The 17,298-nt window shown below is 49.5% G+C and overlaps 1 protein-coding gene across 1 annotated transcript in view; it reads left to right on the forward strand.

The window, feature by feature from the left end:
* Positions 1 to 8,962: 8,962 nt before the first annotated feature.
* The window catches only part of GLDN (gliomedin), a 66,965-nt gene continuing 58,629 nt past the window's right edge, over positions 8,963 to 17,298 (forward strand). The window contains exon 1 of the mRNA XM_004709429.2: positions 8,963 to 9,325. Within this exon, the coding sequence (XP_004709486.1) occupies positions 8,963 to 9,325 (363 nt within the window). The remainder of the gene's footprint in view (positions 9,326 to 17,298) is intronic.

The following is a 17,298-nucleotide window of genomic DNA, read 5'->3' on the forward strand; positions in this document are numbered from 1 at the left end:
ATTATTTCAAGACAAAAACCACTCACGTGGATCTGCAGGGGACACCGCAGTAAGCGTTGTAGGACAAACTAATGAAAGTATTTTCAATGGCCTTGTAAAGGTCTATTTTTTCTGAGTATCTCAGACCTGAGTCTCTTCATAGCTTCCAGCCTCACAGCAACACACAAGCCACCACAGCATGACAAGCTGGCAGACAAGGGGTGGACTGACAAGTGGATTGATTGTGTCACTCCAAAATATGTGTCCCCTTCCCCGGGGCCCTGATTCTCTGTGGCTTGGCAGTTAAGCCACAAAGTGTTCTGGAAACGATGCAAGGATGTGCTCTGATGGGACCAATTAGTTGTAACAGGACTCAGGTGGAATCCAAGACCTTTACTGGTGTCCCTGTCTAGTCACATGTAAGGGGAGTTTTTCCTGGGGTGTGGCCTGCATCACCCTTTTGCTGCCAAGACATACAAGGAGAGAGAAGGGAGCCGAGTGGGAGGGACCTGACTACTACTGAGAAAGAAGAGCTGGGAACAGGGCATGTCCTTTTGACCTTGAGTCCCTGACCTGAGAACCTCCTGGACTCGGAAAGAATGAGGCTGAACGACACGGAGAGTGCCAAGGAACACAAGGCTGACCGATGCTGGAAGGACACCAGGCCCTTCCTTCTCCCTGAGCCAGCAGACAGAGAGAGCGAGAGAGAGAGAGAGAGAGAGAGAGAGAGAGAGAGAGAGAGAGCCTTCCCCAAGAGCCGGTACCCTAACTTTGGACTTTGGGCCTCCTAACCTGTGAAGGAATAAATTTCTCTTTCTCAAAACCACCCACTTGGGGTATTTCTGTGGCCCTCATACTAGGTCACTACGACAGCTACATATCTCCAGGAGATGGAGAGCCGATGGAGCAACCGATCACAGTGGCTAGCTTGAAACGTCCTGTCGTTGGGGGAAAGTCTCCGGTCAAGCACGTTACCGTTCATGTGAAGCTTGCACAATTGATTTTGTCTAACCGTGGAGGCCAGTCCTGTGATAGTGCTGCCACTATGCAGGGATGGCATTATAAAGGGACGCAGCAGACATAGTTAGAATGTCATGAGGGTGCCACTGTCCCACCATGTAGTACAGATTCACTTCATCTTGTGGGACGTAGCACAGGAGATTGCTCTCCTCCTCTTCCTTTACGCTACGCAATTGTATTGCCCCCACTCACTGATGGGCAGCTCTTAAAACATGTTTAGGCAATGATCGAGTATTAAAATGCCTCTGTAGTCCACATTGGGAAGCACATGCTGTAACAAGGAGTACAATCTTGGCATTGTCCACTCGGATTCTAGATGCCTTAGAAAATATTCCTGAACATCAGACAAAAAGAAAACCAAACATAGATAGCTGAGGTAGTTAGTTTATTGTGGCAACCTGGCCGATAAACACATGTGGGATTAATTGAAGGGCGGAGAGATAAATGGCTCGGCGAGCCTCGCCTTTCTTCTCTCTTGCTCTTTGATCATCGGATCAGTGTGTGGCTGCCTTGCTTGTTCTTTGCCTCCATTTGCAAGTTACCCTACCTGTGGGACACCTAACCCGTGGACTGTGTCCCTGTAATTTGAGGTTCCTTCAAGACCTGCTTCGTCACACCATTGGAACTTACATCTCTTGAGCTGGGGGCTGTTGGACCCTGTCATCTGGCTGACTGTTGGTGACCTGCCTTGCTGTTTGCTGCCTGTGCCCGGATAGCCTGAATTGCTCTACAGAGGACTACCCAGCGGCCCTCAAGACTTGAAAGACTGCCAGTGTCTCACAACTGTCTCACGGGAATGAGTTGCACTGAGCCATTTGTACTGCTTTATAATTTAATTAACTGTTAATTTCTTATGTTATATATCTATCAATCTGTAAAAATATATATAAAATTATTAGCATTCTCGTTTTGTTTCTCTAGAGAACCCTGTCTAACACAATAGAAATAGAAACTGAAGGCAGCCCCCCAAAAACACAGGCACTACAGTCTGAAGGTGTGTGGGTTATGTGGAATACTATGTTGCAGCATTTCATCGAACATTTTCACTGAAGCTCCTCAAGATTCAGAAGTAAGTTTAAAGACCTGACCTGACCTCTATCCACCATCAACAGGGCATTTAAAATAATTTATCGCAATGCTGCCAACAAGATTTTGAAGAGAAAATTGAAAACAAAATAAAGACTTCCCCTGCTGATGATCAAGCGGTTGCCTGTTTCAGAAGCATTAGAAAGAAGTCGTAGTGGAAGGGCTGCAGAGATGAATTTCACATAACCGCCACACCATCCTTGACACTCGTGAATCTTGCTCAAAAAGATGGGTGAAATATTTGACCTCCTCTTGAATAGATTTCCCTTCCTAGGCCATGTTGATCTACCTGACGCATAATGCATGAGGCATCCAAGAAATTAGTGTAGGCTTATCCTGATGACTTAAATACAAGCAGGTGCTAAAAACTGAGGTTTAAAAAAAACGGAAGCAGGCTATTAAGACAGAGAAATTGAAATATCATGGGATGTTTCCGCAACCCTTTTGAAGCCCGCTGGAGCCAATCATTACTAAGAAGCACAACAGCTTCGTTCATGTATGAGAACTGCATCTACAGATTCTCAAAGACAGATTGCACTCATGTACACATGCATGATCCCATCACAGGAAATAAAAAACAATGCACATTTTCCAATGTTGTCATTGTCATACACATGCCCGACTTTAATGATCATCAACGGGACGTTGAAAAGCTCCCTAAAGAAACTCAGCCACCCTCCCCATGCAATAGTGATGCAGACTGCCTCAGTTCATTATCCTTATTCTAGAGTACAGCGGTAAACATAGAGGGGAAAACAGCCAAATTGTGATGAAACTATTGAGGAATTTGTAAGATCGGAGAATAGAATGTTTTTCATTATCATGTGTTAGAGATGAGAGATCTAAAAATATTTCTTTTAATATTTGCTTTATTATCATTCAAGTTTTATGATATCCTTCCCACGGCTCACTTATAATTATAGCATTTATTACAAAACAAGCATCAAAACTCAAGTAGGAGTCATTTAAAATAAAATGGGTGGATGTCAAGTTTTCACTGGGAGAAATCAACAGAATTTTCTAGTGGTGGCTGAAATATTTTAAGTTTACTCTTGAATCTGTGAAATATTCTTTTTGTAGAAAATCCTTTATATAGAGAAAAAACCTTAGTGTCTCATATCTACTAAAAAGAACATGATAATCCAGTATATCTCAGTGGCATCTGCTACTTTTTCATCCAGTGTTTAATAATAGGATGGTGGCCTTTAAAAGTCGCATCAGGAACAGGTGAGATGTTGGCAGAACTCATGCAAAAAGATGCATAGGCAGAGGAGGGGCACAGCACACCACCAGCATTCCTGACAGGCTCGGTGTTTGGGGCCAGAAGGTGGCGGGGCACAAGTGAACACTGGGGAGGTGTTAACAGTAGGAGTTGCTAACCCTTCTGGAACCTTAGCATCCTCATCTGTTAAATGGTTGGAAGACCTGTCCCAGCCACTTCACAGGCTTATTCTCAGGCTCAAATGACATGAGAAGGAATTTTAAAAGCGGGAGTGCTATACTCAGGGCTTTGCATTGTGCTCGCAAAAACAGTGGTTCAGATTTCTTAAGTGGGGCTTAGCAGTATCCACTTACTTATGTGGATCTGGCAGCTTCAAAACCGTTCTAAGAGCTTCACTTCGCAATTTCCACCCGGTTTCTGAAAACAATCACTTTTTCATTGACTCAAAGGCAATCACGCTGGGTAGGAAAAAAGAAAGCTTCTCTCCATAGTCTGATACGATTATGATTTAAATCAGCAAATGTAACTTACTGACCTGTCACTGACACTAATCAAATGGTTGATGTGGTAGACATGGAGGTGGGCCCCACAGCTTCCTTAAAAGAGGGACTTGCTGCTCAGCTACAGGGAGTAAGATCAGGGTCCACCTCAGCTCCAGAGATCCCACCATCCACCCTTCCTGGGCCATGACATCTGGCCACTGACTGAGATAAGAGGCCAGCCTTGGGACACAGCAGAAAATCAAACTCACGGTAGGGCCCCGCAGGGGTCACTAGCATGAACATTACTTGTATGCCATCCAGAGTCCCCACAGGGTTGGCCAGGCTTCTGGGAACGGTATCAGGTTGAGCTTCGCCTTCTGCTCAATTCTGCCCCTTCCTTCTTTCCTTCATGGACACCAGTTCCTGGTAAACATTTTACAACCAAAATTCCATCCCAAGTTTAATTCCAGAAAACCCAGCTGGTGACGATTGGCTACAGTGTGCTAGCAGGGCAGGGGGAATAAGGAGGGGGATTTCTGTCCCAAAGAGAAAAAGAAGACACGATGTAAGGGAAAATTCGAGATGGCACCAGGTCTACCACCGTGGACAGCCCCGCGTCTGACAGTGACTGGATGGCTCAAGGGTCTAAGGTATTGCAACGACTATGACGGTTGGGCATCTGTTGCTACGTGCCCCACTTGAACTAAAACTCTCACGAGGAAAACGATCATCCATTCTTATTCACACTTAGAAATGACCTGATTTGGTGCTTTCATTTTCATGCATCAAAGGCTGGCTTCTCAGAAAATATAAATACATGCTCGGTATTATGCAAAAATCCAGCCTATTACCGAGATTAGCCAAATAATCTGTTAGCCACAGCCATCTTCCAGGCTGTTTACCATTACATGTATAGACGAAAGTGGCATTTTCTGGAACTCAATGCTTATGTCAATTGCAAGATGGAAGTAAAGACTTGGGTGGACCCACGTGGAGGTCCCAGGTCAAATACAGTTTCTGTCATGCCAGAAGCCTCTGGCAATCATAGGTCATCTTTTTAAACAAAAATCCTTTACAACTGAAATCTGACATCTTCACCACCACCACCCACTTAAAACACCTGACTGGTAACCGATTGCTCAGACAATAAGACCCCCCTCCTCGCCATCCCACTCTGAGGTCCCACCCAGACTGTCTCTAGCCTCATCTCACTCCGTTCTGCTCCTTGCTGATTTTGCTGTCCACATTGCAGCCACATTGGCTACAGAGTCTCGCACATTCTGTTGCTCCTGTCAAAATAACTCTTCAGATTTCAGCCCGAGTATCATTTCTTCAGGGAATTTTTCCCTGACCCTCTCACCCCAACTCTTGAGCAGGTACCTTGATTGCATGAGTTCCCAGAATCATGCCCTTTCCCTTCCCAGCATTTATGGAGTTATAGTAGGCGCTGCCTTGAGTGATCACTTGATCGCTCTCTTTCTTTCCAATTAGACTGGTGGCTTCAGGAGGACAGGAATGGTGTCTGATTTTGCTTCCCCTTCTCATCCTACCTCCGGGCTTAGTTCCTGGCAGATAGGAGGCACGCCATTGCTATGTGTTGCGTGAGTGACTGAAAAAGCAAAAAACATAAAATCGCTGACTTTGGTTGAGTTAAAATGTGGGGACAGGCAGTTCAAGTCCAAAGACGTACAGGGTGGCAACCATCGGAGAGAGACCATCTCTCTAACCACCAGCCAGGAGGGGAGAAGAAGTAGCGAGGAGCCCAGCAAAGCCTTCCTATCAACAGCAGAATGGTCAGCCTCATCACAGGAAACCCAAATGCCCAAGTGCCCGGCCTTAAAATAAAAAGGATTCCTTTCTCAATCAGGAGGCGATCTCCTTCGACCTTAAGAGGCAGAGTTGATTCCTGGGTTGAATTTTATTCTCCAGGGCCCTAAAGTTAACCAGCTAGAATCATTTCTTAAGGAGCTTTCTATTTAACCTTTGGAAATGAAGCATCTGCCTTTTAATGGAAAAAGTACTTCTCCTTATAAAGATAGCACACAGTGTTCTTGGCATCTTCGGTCTCTAGAAAAGGCAATTCAGATGTTTCTCCATGTCCCTACTTTATCTTGAAGCCCCTTTAAAGCAAAGCAGGTCGCCTTGATTGTTACCTTTAAAAAAAATGGGGGGGGGGGGGAGTAGAGAGTGCCTGCCCATACTGGGAAGGACCAGGCAGGGCAGCCTGGGTAGAAATACTTGTGGTCTATCAAGAAAGCTTAGGAAACTTAGCAGGTCAGAGCTCAAGGAAGGGCCCATGGTAACCAACCAACCTGAATAGTGACATAGAGTATCGCTGTATTCAGACAAGAGCCTGAGTCTACCCCACATTCAAAATCCCCGTGCCTCAAAGAATAGCTACAAAGTGTGATTTGCTAATCAACTAATGAATCAACTGTGTCCCTTTGGCACACGTCATTGCCGTGAAAAGTGAAGGTAAGTCCCGGCCTTCTAGAACCTACCTGCAGGACTAAGATGGAAAGTTGACCAACAGCGCAAGGCACCGGGCAGGTTGTCCTCACTCTCCGAAAGTAAAGCTTTCCTATGAAAACCTTTCGTAAGCTGAAACAGCACTTAATCATTCATTCATAGAGGAGAAAGTGTTGAGTGCTCCCAGAAAATGAGCCACCAAATCACACCCAAGAACCCGTCAGCCATAAATAGGGCCAGATAGTGTCTGCAGACACAATTCAAAGCTATGGTGCTTGGTGCTGGGGCAGCACCTTCCCGGGAGCGGGAGCTGGGAGACAGACGCCCCTCGCCCTGCTCAGGGTGCGCGCAGCGCCCTCTAGAAGGGCTTGCTACTAACCGAACACTGGAAACACCAGTTTTACTTCTCACCATTTTTTTTCCCCATCAAAGCAAAAACAGCTCTTCAGATGTCTTTGATGAACAGAAACAGGTACAGGTGCGCATGTAGATCTCCCGTAAAGGTGACGTGGCATGCGAGAGGCTTCAGAAAGTTCACAGGGGAAAAAAAAAAAAGCGAATGAAAAAGAGCGTGGCATTTTCCCGCAGACGTCAAAAAGCCTCTCCATACGGCAAACTTTCGAAAAGCCAAAGGTACCCAGAGAGGGCTCAGCAAGTCGCTGGAACCCCTAACCCATAATCCTGGTGTCCCATCGAGCCCTGCTCGGTGCTGGCTGCTCGCCAGGCATCTTAGGCAAGCTTTACAACCGTGGGAGATGAGATAAAAGGAGGGGCCCCTTAAAAGAAGATGAAGGAGCTCGGGCAGCACTGTTGGGTAAGTGAGTGGTGGGCTGCTACCGGAAAGGCCCACAAGTCAGACCCACCAGCCAGTCCACAGGAGCGAGGTAAGGCAATCTGCCCCAGGAAAGATTTATTCACCTCAGCAAACCCTCTGTAGGGCACTTGATGGAGGTGAGTTTGGGGGTAAAGGAGTTGACTAGCTCATCCAAAAGTCACGTCGTTAAAAGGTGGATTCCAGAGCTTCCAACTCCCGTTCTCAGGACCGGATGCCCGGCTGCGTCCCTGGGACTTGCAAATGTTCCTAGATTCATCCTTCGCACAGTCCACATCCTGATTACCAAAGAATTGGGTCTCCTTTTGAGGGTGTCCCATGGAAAGCTGTGCCCCGTCCATACCATTAAGGTCGACTCTACTTGGTGGCTAGGGGACAAGCACATTGAGACCCCATTGAGGCTCTCTCCCCTGCCTGGAAAAGCCAGCCTCTGGTAAGTAGAATGCATATCTCTGGGGATGATTCCGGAGCTCCTATGGTTAAGTCAAAAGGTGCTTACTACCCTGTCTTCTCCCTGGTCCACACCCCCACCCCCAGCACACACTGTGCTGAAACAGCTCGGCCCCTCTTGTGCTACACGGAGTCTCCTTTCTCTCCTCCAAGGAGGCTCCAGCTGGCTGGAAGGCAGGGAGCCACCGCCTCCTCTGAGATACTGGGCTGTGGAAACAGCAATCTTGGCTTCTGGTTAGTATCTTCCCACACCATCAAGGCTCCCTGCTGGCCCTGGGGAGGCCGAGCCACTCTGGGGGACGCTGAGAAGCCCCAGGAGTGAAGAGGTATACAGAGGAAATAAGACTGAGAAGTGGCCCTGCTATAGCGGGCAGCCTGTGTGCCCCTGAGGTTAAACAGGGCTCTGAGTTGGCTGGAAAGGTCTGTAATGGGCTAACTAGGCACCGTGGTACAGCTGCAAGCCGGGCAGGCTAGGTCCCATCCAGACCCAGCCTGGCCAGGGACCTGAGAGGAGCCTCTGGCTCTCTCAACCTCCCGTCAGGAAGCCCCTCAGGCATCCCTTGGCGCAGGTCTCTCGTTTCACCCATGCAGAAACAGATGGCCGAGTGTCCTGGGTTGTGTCCAAGGACCCCAGCTGAATGGCAGCAGAGCAGAGGCAGAGCCTGGCATCTTGATCCACAGGCTCCAGCTCTGTTCTCATCACTCTGCCCAGGTCCTGGGTATGCACACCACGGAGAGAGTTTGGACATCTTCCTTCACCACGACTTCTGTTGGGGGGTGGGGGTGGGCGGGGTGGCTTTCCTGGTGCTGGTGGTATAGCCTTTTAAACCCTCCAGCGCCGGCTGTCTCCCTGTCCCCAGCCAGCCCCTCTTGGAAAGACGCTTAGGGTCTTCAGAGACCCGTGAGGCCTTAGATCTCTCGGGTGGAACCATGGGCAGGCTGCCTAGGACTGGGCGCAGCGGGTCTGCCAGGCACAGCGGGCACGTGCCTTGGCCTCTGTGCAGTGTGGGGGACGAGGTCGTGGAATCCAGCCACTTCTCTGGCCGTAAGAATTCCTGCTCTCCCCCTCAGTCTCACCCTCGTGCTGCCTGCCTGGGCCTTGGCAGTGGCCATGGGCATAATAGCAGCAGGAAAAGGGAAGGAGAGGCGGGTTTGTGGGTTTGCTCGGCCAAGCACTGCCCGCCCCTCCTCCGCAGGCTGTCTGGACTCGCGCCTCTCCCCTTCTCCGCCCGCCTGTCCCTCTGGGCTGCTTGGGCGCCACCACTACTGTCCCCAACCCGCCCCGCCAGGAGGACCTAAGGACGGCGTGACTCACGCCGCTGCCACCAGCCCACGGTGTGCCCGGGCCATATAAAGGCTGCCAGGGCAAGCGGCGGCCCAGCCCGAGCTTCTCTACCCTGCCGGACCCGAGGCCTGCAGACCATGGCCCAAGGCGCGCAGCAAGGCCGCGGGGGCGCGGGCTGGGGGCTGCGCGGCGCCCTGGCGGCGGTGGCGCTGCTCTCGGCGCTCAATGCCCTGGGGACCGTGTTTGCGCTGTGCCAGTGGCGCGGGCTGAGCGCGGCGCTGCGGGCGCTGGAGGCGCAGCGCGGCCGCGAGCAGCGCGAGGACAGCGCCCTGCGTGCCTTTCTGGCCGAGCTCAGCCGCGCGCCGCGCCGGGTCCCCGAGCCGCCCCAGGACCCCGCGAGCGCGGCGCGCAACAAGCGCAGCCACGGCGGGCAGCCCGCGCCGCACATCCGCGCTGAGAGCCAGGACATGCTGATGATGATGACCTACTCCATGGTGCCGGTAGGCGGGGGCTCGGTTCCCGGTGGCGCCCCCGGAGGCGTGGGGCGAGGGCAGCTGATGTCCACTCCACACCTGGCGAGCCGTCGAGTGTCACCACTGTCACAAAGAAGGCCCTGGGTCAGAGGTGTAGCTAACGGGGCGGAGGGGGTGGGGGGGTGCCCTTGGGTACAAGTCCATGGGGGCACAGAGGGTGTCAGCCAGTAGATCACTAGATCACTCCCTCCACCCTGGCCCATGAGGCTGGCACAAACTTTGAGATTGGCCCTGGGCGCTCCTTTCCCTCGCCCTACTAGCTAGCTCTCCTTGGGGGCCAGTTTGCACATCTATTGGATGGGGATCTAATGGAGTTGGGGGAGTAAGTCTTTTCCACCTCTGACATTATTGAGTGACTGACCTAGCAGGTGGATGAGGCCCATGAGCCGTGTTTTCTGGGGCCTCTCTTCTTCATTTTTTGGCCCAAGTTTTCACCAGCTAATGTTTGTGCCATTTGCCACGGCTTGAGCACCCCCAGAAGACTGCGGCAGTATCTCTGGAAGAGCCCAAGCTGCTTCAGCACTGGGGTGCTGTCCCCTGGGCTGACTTCTTACCTGACCTCAATTTATGGCCTGGAGATTGGCGACCTCAGTGTGTCTGTTAAATGGAACGCTATCAGCCCTCATTTTCCCCCCACACCGGAGGGCCTGGATGCTGAGAAAGTCTATCCTGAGGGGCAGGGGCTGAAATGGTTGCAAATGGGACCAGTGTAGAGCAATCTTCTTAAAATGAAATCCCAGAGCTGGGGTTCTTAATATGGGGCCTGTGGATTGCACCCCATGTGGGATCCAGGGAGTCCACAGAATCCAGCCATGGCAGGAAATTGTACACGTGCACCCGGGGAGCAAGTCCATAGCTTCCGTTAGATTCTCCAGGTGCTCCTTCCCCTTGCTCCCCACCCACCCCCGCACCCCCAAAGTTGAAGAAACAACCATCTAAAGAAAGCTTTTAAAAGCAAAGCCTCAAAAATCCACTCCCCACCCCCAGTCTCAAGTTTTTGTGCTTTGCTGATTTATACTCAGGAACGGCCTAATCCTTAATCATACGGGTTATATTACCATTCCCCATTCCGTTCCATGATCCATGACAATGGCTCTCGTCCTATTGCACTCTATCGTGAGAATATTTCAGTTCTGTCACATGTCACGTGTGAGCCATACTCTGGAACCCTAGATTTTAATCTGAAGATAAAAGCCACTGAAGGCCACGGTGCTTTCAGAGCTACCTGGAAGTACTACACACTTCAAACTGATCTTTCGGGAGAGATCAAGTATTCCATGCCCAAGCTTCCGTTTTCCCCTCATGGACGCGTTCAAAAATCTGAGCCCAAGCAACATTTTCAAAAAGAGCTGCTCCTTCCTTCTGGTTCCTACCCGGCTGCATGCTGAAACACACACTGGGGGCGGGGGGGCTGCATCGGCGCTCCAGCTATATACATCTATATACCCAAACTTACCTAGCACAAGAGAATGGCAGACTCGGTCAGTTCTGTGCCAATCTAGAATGTAGACTTGACTTTCAGGGTGACCTTGCAGTACCACAACTGGGTCTGGTACAAGTCAGAGAGCAGAAACATCCTGTTTGCCAGGCTGTGTGGTTATTGCTATTTATTTTCTTTTTTGAATTGAAGTTTTAGTGATTTCATTAGCAGGCAGATTACCAGAATTAAGAAAAATACTAACCAATCATTTTATCACTATTCACCATCAAAGTCCTTTGGAATTCTGAAGGACAGAGAAAGCAACCAAGGACTACCTTTTCCTCTGGGTCATGTTTTCCTTTGTATGTGTTTTTTAAATACGGGTATATTTATTTCTCTTGTTGAGAAGAGACACAGCAAACCTCAGACCAGCTGGACGCTTCCTACGGGTATAATTCAGTGACTTGGGTCCCAGCCTTGGAGTTGTGCAATCAGGCTCAGCCTCCTTTCCTAAATGTCTCCTCCCCCGTAACGTAAACTTACCACCCGGAAATTTCCCATCGAACCCTTTGAGTTGCTGTTATCAATGTGATCCCAGATAGCCAGGTCTTTAAAAAAATACAGTGCTCAAGGCAGACACCCTTTATCCATTAAGAAGGCTTCAGGGGATGTTTTTGGATTAAAGTTTAAAGGTGACCCCAAAGCAGTAGTTTTTTTGAGGGCTCAATCAGCCTCCAGCGCTCCAGAAATCTGGATGATCGAAGGATTTCGAATTCTTTTCTAGATCCCCACCCCCACCGCCCTGAATCAGGATTCTTCTATGGATTCTTCCATCAAAGGGTAGTCAGGTGTCTACAGTTTCCTGGTTAATGACACGGGGGCAGCTGTTTATTGAGAGTGCTCTGTTGTGGCAGAAGGAAGTCCTATGCAGGCCGGGAAAAGGCAGCCACCATTTTGCTGGCTTTGTTCTTTGGGGTAGTTCTTGGACCTTAGTAGGCTTAAAACTCAGCTGAACTCATCGTTGCGTTAAAACTCAACTTAAAACTTAAAACCCAACTCAATGCTGACTCTTAGCAACCCCCTGAGGGTGTCCGAGATTGTAAGCGTTTACAGGTCACAGCCCAAAGCATAATCACACACACACACACACACACACACACACACACACACACACACACGGGCTCCGTTAGTAGGCTTAGTGGTCACATTAAACATGCAGATTCCAGGGCCTCACCCTCAGAATTAAAAATCGAAATCCATCCGCTTTCATACCCAGTGCCCTGAACCCTGTGTTGTAGCCTCGACCTCAGCCCATGGGTTTGACACGGGTGGTTCAGGGGCCACGTTTCAAGAAAAACCATCCTAGACCAAATCTTCTTAAACTGTGAGCCACAATCTCATGGGAGGTCGTGTAACCGACTGCGGGGAAGGGGGGGCAGGCCTGAAGAATGTGGCAATAGCGAAAGGGTTCTAAATGAGCAGAGACGGAAAGTAAATTCCAAATCAAACACATAAGGAGTCAGAGGTGTTTCCGGCAGTGCTTGCTCATGTAACAAATTTCTGGGGTGAAAGGTGTTGCAAGTGAAAGAGACCTGTGGCCCCTGATTCTGTAAGTGTAATGTGCGCATGTGTGCAATGGCATGGAGACCGTGCCTGACCTCCCACTGACTTCAGACAGACAGGGCCAGGAGACCCAAACCCAACAACAGCTTAATTGGCCGATTGCTCTGAGGCAGAGGTCAGACATACCTCCTCCCTCCATCCTTCTTCATCCTCTTCTGACACCAACCATCCCTCCCGTGGCACGCTACTTCTCTGCTGACCTCCCACTGACTTCAGACAGACAGGGCCAGGAGACCCAAACCCAACAACAGCTTAATTGGCCGATTGCTTCTGAGGCAGAGGTCAGACATACCTCCTCCACCTTCCAACTTTCTTTACCAATTGTGATGCCAAGGCTCTCTCCACTTCTCTGCTGTTTGATCATTTGCTGCCATGACACACAGATATCATAGGCCAGACTCACAACTGTAGGGGCTTATTAGGGAACTAGCAGATTACAATTCAGGGTCAGGAATACTAAGGATACACTTCTTCAGTCAGGACAGCCTGCTTGCAGCCAGGCTGATAGACATGCCCAGGACCTTGACCTTGTGACCTGCTTGGACAAGTGTGACAAAGCTCTTTCAGCTCTCGGCCTCTCCGCCCCATTGGCCTTGTCCTTTGCCCTGCTCGAGCAAATTAAACTCTGCCAGTAAAAGCCCACTCTACCAGTAAGTCTCAGCCCCAAAGCAAACCTAGCTCCCAGTGCCCAGAAGCAACCCACTCTTCCAGCAAGCCTTGTGCCCCAAACCACTCAGATTTCTCCCTCAGTGGGTGGGGAAACCCACTGCTCTGTCTCATGCTCTTGCTCTGCCACCTCCCTGTGGTGTCAGTTGCCATCTCTGAAGTCACCACTCTGTCTCCCAGATTCCATGAGTTTCAGAGCAGGAATCTCGGTGTGTAATGGATGGGATCCACTCCCTGCTCCTGCTTCTGAATGGCAGTGAGATCTGCTCTTTCAGCTTCTGAGGTGGTTCGTCTTAAACCTTGCGGGGTGGCAGAACTCACCAATCTCCACGTTAGCATTCCACACATCCTATTTGCCTGGCCTGCCCATTGTACTTTCTTTACAATATGAGTAAGTCCCTTTAGTGCATGGCGAACACCTCACATTTGAGTAGCTCTGCCCAGTCAGTTGGCAGGAATTACGACTATGACCCAAAGAACCAATGCCAGGTGATCCACTACATCAACACAAAGATCTTTTTAAAATGCAGATTCGGATTCCCAAAGAGGTCTTAAGGAGCTGTGGGGGCATGGTGGGCTAACCAATGGACTGGTGACCACAAGGTCAGCAATCTGAAAGCAGCAGCCACTCTACTTCCAGAAGGATTTACACTCTGTCAACCCCTCTTACTCTGTCCTATAGAACCACTGTGCATGGGCACTGACCCAGTGGCAGTGAGAGAGAGAGAGATGGGGGCTTACAGCCTGACTTTCTAACCAGCTCCTACTGATGACTCTGATACCAGTCCCAGTAGCACGCTTCTCCAGTCATGTTGGAATCACCTTGGGAACTTGGAGAATCCGTTGGATGGGGTGCAGCCTGTACTTGGGGCGTTCACTGACCATCAGGCAGGACCTGGGCATGCTTTCCCCATGGCCGTGCCGTACCAAGCCCTCCTTCTCTCACTCACTCACCCTTGTGGCCTCTGCTTCAAGCAGCCCACCCACTGCTGGCCAGTGACTTCTAACGCACAGGAACTGCTAACCACAAGGTCAGTAGTTCAAATCCAGGACTGCTCCTCTGGAGAAAGTTGAGGCTGTCTGCTCCCACATCCACAGCCCCAGAAACCCTATGAGGGTCACGGTGGGTCGGCATCAACTCAAGAGCAGTGGGCCACAATGGGGACCTAGGGGCCCAACAGGACAGAGTAGAAATCGCTCCTTTGGATTTTCCAGCCTGACCATCTTGACGAGAGACGATACTTTCATCTCCCTTGGAGCAGCTGATGGGTTTGAACTACTAGCCTCGCTTTTAGGAGCCCGATGCTTAACCCACTGTGCCACCTCCTCAAGCTTAGGAAAGCTGGAAGAAAATGATCGTGAGCACGCACGGCAAGCCCATGGCTAGAATAAAGGAAAAGGCTTTTCACCACGTAGGCTGGCTTGAAGCAGAGGAGCCGGCTTCCCTGGGGAAAAGCCCGTTCTTTGTTCTTGCCGTTCATCTTCACAATGGTTTTTCATCTCTGCTCTCGGCTTGTCTCAGAATAGAGAGCTATTCATAGGAGAAAACAATTCTGCAAAACCTCCAGGGGGCAGCTCAAGTGCAGGAGTTGCTGTGAACAGTGTCTCGTGTGCATCATTGGGGCGGGGGACCGTTAGGTGCCATGGTGTCGATTTCCCCGCCGAGTGATACCGTGTGACACAAGAGAGCTGCCATGTGGGGGTTTCTTGGAGACTCTAGGGGGGCAGGTCACCAGGTCTTTCTACTGCCAAGATACTGGGTGGGTTCCAAGCATCAGCCTGCAGGCTGGTTAGCAGTGGAGGGAAACTCCTGCGCACCTCCCTGCTCATCGAGGTAGACGTGCACCTCTCTTACGATTGAAGCCTGGAGCTTTCTCAAGGTCAAAATGCAGGGTGAGATCAGGGGTCTCCACCCCGAGGTCCCAGATCCTTAGCGAGCTAGGAATGAAGAAAGAGGCTGCATGCAGACCAATAGCAGCATCTCAGAAAACCTTTCAAACTGGCTCCCTTGCCCCCACAAGAGCCACTTCAAGCTAGCTGACATGTCAGGTATTCTGTGTTTGTGTCTGGAAGCACATCGATTCAGTCTGGCAATTCTGGCTAGCACATTCTGACCTGAAGCTGGTTGGCAGCTGTACCTGTCTGGGTTAAAAGGGACAAACAATCATTAATGAAGTGCAGTTAGTTTGGCCACCCAAACGCATGGAATTTTTTAAAACAGTGAAGGAGTTCGGAGGCAAGTCACAAAAGGGACCCAGGAGAGCGCCGTGGACCGCCAGCAGGGCAGGAACAGGGATCTGGTGAGAAGTAAGGAAGCCACAGTTTCCCCATCGGCTGTTCACTCTGAAGATCGCGCTCACGGAACTGTGCGTTGGGAGGTAGGCTGCTAACCACAGGGTGGGTGGACCCACCAGCTGCTCCTTGAGAGAAAGGTGAGGCGTCTGCTCCCGTGAAGATTTACAGCCTCGGAAATCCTATGGGGCAGTTCTGCACGGCCCTATGAGTCAGAATGGGCTGAAAGGCACTCACATCTGGTTTGGTTTGGTTTGGTTTGGTTAACTCCGATAGGAGAAGCTACTTCTGTTCCATCGTTTCTTCTTCTGAGACCTCGTATTCTTCTCTCTTGTCTTGCAATCAACTGTTCGTCTCATCCCGCACTTCATGTCTCACCTTCATTCATGTCAGGCAGCTTTACCTCTCAATCCTTGTAGGCTTGGCACCTAAGGTAGAACGCATGCCAAGAGGAGCTTTATAATGCATATAAAACTAAATATGCATAACCACTTGCTATTGATAAACATGGTGGCTCCAAACTGATCAGAGTAGAACTAGGCTACTTGATGAGGGGGTTTTGCTTTTGTTTTTTATTAGTGTCAGTATCTTTATTTCTTTTTTTTTTATCGTTTTATTAGGGGCTCAGACAACTCTTATCACAATCCATCCATACATCAATTGTATAAAGCACATCTGTACATTCATTGCCCTCATCATTCTCAAAACATTTGCTCTCCACTTAAGGCCCTGGCTTCAGGTCCTCATTTTCCCCTCCCTCCCTACTCCCCCCTCCCTCATCAACCCTTGATAATTTATAAATTATTATTTTGTCATATCTTGCCCTGTCCGTTGTCTCCCTTTGGAGCACTCACTCCAGTCTTTTCTTTGGAGGTGCCTGTGGGTGAACATGAACTTCCAGTCTGGCAGTTAGCAGCCATGTGCACACCCCACCCAACCCCCAGGGACTACCAAGCACACCGAACGTAGCAATAATTTGCTGAGAATGGCAAAGGGGGGGTTCATAAGAATTGTTGTCCCAGGGAGACCACACATTTCTGTGCCCAGGACAGATTAGGTGGGTAAAAAATATGTGGATACTCTTCTAACAAGAAAACCTGTCTCATTCTTTTAAAGCAAGGGCTATAGATTCAAATGGTTTATTCAAGGGAAATGAAAATTATTCATAAATTCTGCAAAGTATTTGACACAATTTCACACCTGTGCTTGATTTAAAAAAATGTGCAGAAGGGGGAAATATTCTCATCTTCCACACAATACAATGGCATTTATATTATTGGTGCAAAAGCCAATTGTCTAATGGAGAACCACTGGCACTGTTCCTACTAAAATCCGTATTGCATCAGAGATGCTTACATGACCACTACTGTCTCAGATTGTTCTAGAAGTGTTAGCTAGAGCAACTAGACCAAGGAAGGAAGTCCTGTAGGGTCTTGATGACTTCGTGTCAACTAGATGGGTACGGGCTTTTTGTTTGCTGGAGCGAAACAAAAGGACCCTTATTGGCACAATGGTTAGAGCATGCAGATGCTAACCAGAAGTTCCATGGGTCAAACCCACCAACTGCCCCCGGGGAGAAAGATGTGGCAATCTGTCTGCATAAAGATTTACAGCCTTGGAAACTTTATGGGGCAGTTCTACTCTGTTCTATAGGGTTATTATGAGTCAGAATTGACTGAAAGGCAGTGGGTTTGGGTTGGGAACTGACTAAAGTCCAAATGGAAAAACAAACAAGGACTCATCACAAGAGGAATTATGAAACGCAGCAATGAGCACTAGCCCCACCAGCTATTGAAACAGAATTAAAGTCTGAGTAATTAAAACCATGTGGGGCACGAATAGACAGATCAATGGGAGAAACAGAAAGTCTAGTCATGGACTTTCACATACATACAGAAACTCGGTACATGATAAGGACAGCTTGTCATCTCGATCCAGC

This window comes from Echinops telfairi, unplaced genomic scaffold, assembly GCF_000313985.2.
Source record: "Echinops telfairi isolate 266 unplaced genomic scaffold, ASM31398v2 ScPeMD7_8;HRSCAF=38, whole genome shotgun sequence".
Taxonomy (NCBI): domain Eukaryota; kingdom Metazoa; phylum Chordata; class Mammalia; order Afrosoricida; family Tenrecidae; genus Echinops; species Echinops telfairi.